The sequence below is a fragment of the Capsicum annuum genome, chromosome 12 (assembly GCF_002878395.1).
Source record: "Capsicum annuum cultivar UCD-10X-F1 chromosome 12, UCD10Xv1.1, whole genome shotgun sequence".
Taxonomy (NCBI): domain Eukaryota; kingdom Viridiplantae; phylum Streptophyta; class Magnoliopsida; order Solanales; family Solanaceae; genus Capsicum; species Capsicum annuum.
Window position 1 is genome coordinate 40735874 of NC_061122.1, and position 6810 is coordinate 40742683.

The 6810-nt window shown below is 39.2% G+C and overlaps 1 protein-coding gene across 1 annotated transcript; it reads left to right on the forward strand.

The window, feature by feature from the left end:
• Positions 1-4370: 4370 nt before the first annotated feature.
• On the forward strand, positions 4371-5347 carry LOC124889593 (ATP synthase subunit 9, mitochondrial). Its single transcript, XM_047401554.1, is given in 2 exon segments — positions 4371-4460; positions 5090-5347. Coding segments are annotated over 2 exon segments (348 nt in total).
• The last annotated feature ends 1463 nt before the right edge of the window (positions 5348-6810 follow it).

Below are 6810 nucleotides of genomic sequence, written 5' to 3' on the forward strand. Positions count from 1 at the left end.
TTATTCAATCGATTCGATTCTCGTTCTCACCCTCGACGAACTCCCTCTAAGGACAGAAGTGCATCCAAACCTCATTCTTTTGTATTATTTATCGGAATAGATAATACATATATTATTAGATGCATATATAGGTAAGGACTACTTAGAGTTGGACACAGAATGCCTAATTCAAATTGAAATGTACAATGATCCGGGAAATAATATTTTCCTTTTCTTAAAAGAGAAAAAAATGAAATAGATGCACTTTCTAGATTATTGCCGATGTAATCATAAAAAGCAAATTTTTTAGTGGCAGGATAAACTTTGATATTTAGCTAACCCAGCACTATGTCTTCAATAGATTTCTTGCTGGAGTTCCATCCTTTAAGCCAGGGAAGCTGCATCTACTTTAATTGATGATTTCTCGCCTTCAGCCTCTATACTATATTACATCAAATAAAAGCGATGGTATAGATATTGACCTAACAAAGCTAGCATGAATCATCTCAGCTCCGATCATAGTGTGTGACAGCGGGAGATTACTTTCAAGCCACTGCCTCGAGAGCTACCTATGAAAGAGTTCAGTGTATGCCTAGCCATCATAACATTCATAAACGAGATTGATAGATGAATAGAGAAGTCCTGCCACAATAATTTTTGATTCTCCTGGGAGGAGTTCAACCGCTCAAACTTAGAGAGATAAGCCTAACAGTGCCCCAAGCCAAAGTAGAGAGACGAGAAGAATGTAATTATCTATTTGGGATCATAGTTCCGACCATTCGTTTGTAGGTTGAAAAGTGAAGAAGTGTTTAGCCACACTCTACGCGGAATAGTCTTATCAAAGCGCTCTCTTTAACCAGTTAAGAAAGATAGATAGAATGAAAGAAAGAAAAAGTAGCTCCGCAGCGTCCAGAAGAAGATAGACCGGCCACTATATATTTGTCAATCCCTAGGCTTGTCGAAAGACATACCCGGCATACTAAGACTAAGATGAATCAACTTAGTCCCTCAATAGGCCTAGTCCCTAAATCCTTAAACTAAATAGGGCACTTATAATTGAGATCATGCCGCATCATCTCTTTCAGTCACTACTACCTATGTCTCACCTACAATAACAGAGAGTTTGATAAGACTCTCAGATAAGAAAGATCAATCCTGAATAAGCTTCAGCTGATTCTCAAACTAAATCTTTTTATAAGCAAGGAGCTATCTATAGGAAGATAATTGTTAGGTTAGTCTAAATAGAAGTAGACCAACATAGTAAGAAATGTGAAAGTAGGGGATGCTAAGCGCCCAAACCCAGAATTCAATGAAAATGGAGTTTTTGGTACCAGTCCAGAACATATAATATGAATAGCAAGCCAGTACTATATTTATAGATTGGAAAGAACGGACTCTCCAAAGGGAGGCCCGATCATAATGAAGTTGTCCTAAATGAACGAGTTGTTCTAAATGCCCCTTGTTAGCTGTCCTAGGAAGTGGTGAGGGCTTAGGAAGTGAAGCAAAATTAACCAAAGGACAAGTTTGTTCCTACATCGCTTTCAGTTCCTGATGCAATCTTCACCTTTCCTGAATGATGAAAGAGAGCGAAAGAGAAGATATCAATGCAATAGGTATAGAGATAGGAGAAATTGTATTTGTTCGGTTCGACAGAAAAAAACTGAGAAAACAAACAAATAGGAAGAGCACTATGCAAGCTTATAATTAAGCAGATATATAAAAGTTATCACCACCTCAAGTAGTAAAACAAAGTTATTATGGCTATGTTACTAACATAGACACCTATCAATGGTATTTATTGACAGGAGTGACCATTTTCTAAAGGAAGTAGGCAATTCGAACAGAATGTTGAGGGATTGAAAGAATAAAATATGTAAAGCGTGAACTAAGGTTCATAGGTGGATTAAAGTCGAAAGGCAAATTTGTTGGTTAGACGTAGACGAAGCCAAAGTATAGTTAGACGAAGTCGTAGGAACTCTTGCAATGCAATCCCAGCTACAGGAAGCTAACCCCCTAAGATGAATGAGTCACTTTCTGATCCTTAATCCCCGAAGGAACTCTTAGACTCATAGCTACATGAGATACATTAGGTTCCGTAGGGTTAGCAATACAAGAATCTCCATTTGAAAATACCTGAGGTAAGATTACTCAACGATCCTTGTTACCTTAACTCCCTTCTCCCGGGATGAAGCCTTAGAAGGAAAAGTATAGGCCAAAAACTCTTTAGCTTTAGATTTTATATAAACCCCTAATAAAGAACCGTAGACATAGAGTTATCGGGTCATAACTCTTCTTACTCTAGCCTTAAGGTTCTTCTTTCAACAATCAAAAATCCTTTCTTCATTTACAAACACTTATGTGATAATATTCCTAACAAAGATTCAATTTGACTTGACCGTAGGACATCACCTTCCTCAATGCAATGCAAAACTAGGAGCACGGAAGCGATGAAAGCATAACCACTTTTGCCGGCTAACATAATGGATCAATACAGGGGAAACAGGCCGAGAAGCCTAAGCTAGATATCAGCTGCCCTAGCGAATGAAGTCTAGTCTTCTTATCAAGATGAGAATGAGTGGTCAATCCCTGCAATGAGATCATGTGCCCTAACCTAAGCCTGTGCTACTATTGTCTGTTCTAATCCACCTAGTGAGAGCTTGTGACCATCGTAGTGACCGCAAGCTAGCAACAACAATAGAATGAGTGAGATCTGCTCAAACTGCTTTAAGTATTAAGCATTAAGCATTAAGCAAGAGCCTACATCTATCCAAAAGCAGCGGCGAGGAGGACATTCATTTTGCAAAAAAGGCTGGCTCCATACGGGTAGATATAGGACCTGAAACCATAATAAAGACAAGACAATTATAGGGAGGACATACGTGTTCTCGGGTGAGTGCCAACTCGGTTAGTATACAAGATCATCAACATAGTAATAGGATGTATCTGCTTAAGCCAAGACTCATGTAACAACAAGCTGGACCGAAGCTCAGCCATAGTTGGTTTTGGTTGTTGAAGCTTCAACATAGTGACAAAGTTTTCATACTCCGAAGATAGGTTAGCAACAAGGAATGTAAACATATCAGATTGGGACACCGGTGCATTGATAGATACCAAGGAGTCACAACTGTTCTTGAATGTATGAAAGTAAGCCACCATAAATGGATTTCCTTTCTTCTCTTTTTCACAATCATGTTCCTCACTAAGATGAAAGGCTTTCTTTAAAACATTCTTTGGGTAGAGGATCTTTGAACCTTGTTTGAGCTCCTCTTCCCCTTTCTAGACAAAAAAGGAGTTCCTCTTCTCCTTTATTTTTATTTTCACTTATATACGCGAATCTAGGTCCAGCCTCACTTGCATTTAGTTATCAAGGGGGATGTCTAATAATTTTTTTACATATGCAATCTCCTGATTAGTCGCAATCGCACTTTTGTACAATATCCAAAGCATATTAAAGCACTTATTGGACAAGCATCAACAGAGTAGCTTGCAGATTGGTGCCCGATGACACGGTAAAGGTTGAACCATCAACAACTCTGAGTGCCCTAAAAAGTCTTAAGTTCCTATCAACCACTTTCCTAACAAGGCAGCCTCCATGGTAATGTGATATTGTGGTCACAGCAATAGAACTATCCCATCAAAAAATCATTGGATAGATCAGCAGGCAATAAAGGTCCAACATACCTAAAATATATAGGACCAAACTCTTACTGGTACTTGAATTCCTACATGGAGCGACTTTGTTGTACATCATGAATATTTCTATTCACATGCCTCTCCACATCTATCACTAGGAATTTGGAAGTAATGAAACCTGACTAGTGGGTTAACCTTAACATCAGTTGATGCTAGTCGGAGAGAACCAGCAGAGAAGGGACCAACAATCTTCTCCATCAAGGTTTCCACAGTAAAATATACCGGAGAGGGGGTGCTCTTAAAAAAAGCACCATGAGATGGGGCGTTGATCCCAAACATCTCCTTATATACAAGTGGCTATCGCGCCTAACCTTTGAAATTGAACTGCTTCTCTCTCTTATTTCTTATCTAGTTCCTGCCAGTGGCTTGGAAGCAAGCTACCCATGCTATATAGAGGGTGAAGAGCAGCAGGATTGAAGAAGTAAAGACAACTCGAATAGGGAGAGGCTGAAGGGGCAAATGAGGATGCACCTATAACCCTTGAATTAGAAGGAATTCAAGTAAGCAGGGGGAAGTTCAATTAGAAGAGAATGACCCCCTTTTTGACTTTGTACTTCCTAACAAACTTCTACCTCAGCTAAATGTAAACCTTGACCCATAAAATATAGTCTTTCCTAATCTATCTCATAGTATTACTGAAATAAGATGGGCTCTCCTCGAAGGAGATGCCACTAATTTACCTTTATTAGGTCTCAAATATGATTGATCTTGCAGAGTGGATAAAGAATTACCTAGACTTTGTATTTCTCCTTAGTCTTGCCTGCTATCGTAAGAATCCTAAAGAACAGGTGACTGGACATATTGCTTGTTTGCTAATTCTCTTGAGTAGGTATAGAACTTCCTTATTCTAGGTTATTTGGTACTGTCTTCTTTTGTGGACTCCTAGGAATTCCGTATAGAGAAAAAGAGAGTCTTCAAGTTGAAGTAGCTCTAGGGTGGCTGAAAACCTCTTTGCCTTCGATGGAGTACATGTTTTTGAAGTGGGAAAAACCTTTACCTTAAGGAAAAGTGTATAACCCAAGGCTATGAACCAAAGGACAGAGGCTAGGTCTCAATCAATAGAAAGAAAACAAAATAGATCCACTTCATTTATCATAATGAATTCTATTTGTTCGACACACAATTGACAATATAAATATTGAATATTGAAAAACTCAATTTCAAAAGAAATTTCATAAGAGAAGAAGATGAGGCAAATAAGGAATTGACAGAGGTGTGTCGAGAAGTTCAATACCTTCTTGATTGAGAAAATGTCCTTACTTGTACTTCTCTTTATTTTTCGAGATTGGGTTGGTGCTTAGTGTACCACTTGCGATGCCTATGCTTTGCATGAACATCTCAATGTCTAAGGTAAAAGGAACGAGGGGAAGAACCGATGAGGCAAGTGTTCTCGAAGAGAGAATCATGATGGAAAAAGCGTAAGGAGAATTGCCAAGTCGAGCTGTTAGAAGGTGCAAAATCAATGGGTGCACGAGCTACTACAATTGCTTCAGCGGGAGCTGATATCGGTATTGGAAATGTCCTTAGTTCATCGATTCATTCCATGGTGTGAAATCCATCATTGGCAAAATAATTATTTAGTTATGCCATTTTGGTCTTTTCTCTAACCAAAGCTATTGCATCATTTGCCCCAATGATGGACTTTTTGATCTCATTCGTATTCCAAGTCCTTTAGTAATCATTTATGGAGGGTGCATAAGTAGGAAAGGATCCCCAACTAAAAAATAGTAACTGCCCGAGAAGGTTAGTAAGGTTCCTACTATGGTGAAAGATCTTTCACTATCGTGGGAAGAAGATAGGTGGGAGCGAGCGGAGCGAGAGCAAAGCAAGTTCTAGTAGTGAGTTGTCTTCGCATTCCCACAACATAGTAAGAAGAGTGGCAATGTTGGGTAAAGCCATAAGCATTGAGCTTACGCGATCCAAGATGAGCAACGAATCAAAACCTTCCCCAATAAATATAGGATTCATCGAATGTGAATTTGTGAGCAAAGCTAATCAAAAAGTGTGGTGTACTTTTTCTCACTTGGAAGGGTAAGGATCGGCTGGATGCCTTGGAGGCACCATAGATTGCACCGTTGGCAACGATGCTTTTGAGTGCCCCTAACCTTGAGGGGGCCATAGATCTAGTTGAGTGTTCTACCATGGCCAAGCCATAATTCTAAGGGCATAAAACATTTAGTGAACATCGCTAAGAGCCTCCGAATGCGAGGTGATTGTTGATGTGGCAGCAAATAAATAGTCCAAAAGCTGACTGAAAGGATAGGTCATCTAGATCGACATTAACATTAGAGTTTTCTAAGGGATAAATATCAATGTCTGGTCGAACAAAGCTTCCTTATCTGTCTCTTGCCTAGGAGTAGGTCAAGTCTATGTCACTAAGCCAAACAAGGAATACGAACTGAATAAGGGTAATAGATTTCTATTGCGACAGAGGGAGGTAGAATTGTTGAAGAACGAGGAAAAGGCATGACCAGAAAAATTGTCTGAAAGAAGTGAATTTATCTATTTGAGGCATGATTCATTGAGACAATAAATTCCCTCCAGAAAGCTGAACTCTGTCAAGCCTGTAGGAGTAGTGAAGAATGTGAGTGATTTTTGTGGTTTTTTGTTGACCAAGAAAGAAATGGGAGTGTTTGGGCGTACATTGCAGATCCACCAGTGGAGTTCCTATACTAGATTGACTTTCTTCTCTGATGATCTATATGTGTCACGATGTTTTCGCATCAAATAAATCAGACCACTGGCTGGTGTCTCCATGCCCTGACTCATTATACGCTAAACTGGTTCATTGACAAGTCAAGATGAACATCATTTTAGATTGGTAAAGTAGAATGACTGTTGACGCATGCTAATTGACTTCTTTATACATGAATTCTACAACTGAGCTTTTATATCGAAAGGTGAGTTCAGAGCTCGCATTCTTCACGCAGTTGCCTAAGGTTTGGCTGTGAGGAAGGGCTATTTATTTTTAATGATGATTGTATGCCCTGTACATAAATCGTTAAAGTCATTAGCTATTTCAGAGCGGTTTCTCTCTCAGTAAACTGACCAATAAACTAATCAATCGATTAAGCTGAAAATGATTCATTTAACATCTGTGACAACCCTGCTAAAAGCACTCATTAGCTGTAGTGAGGG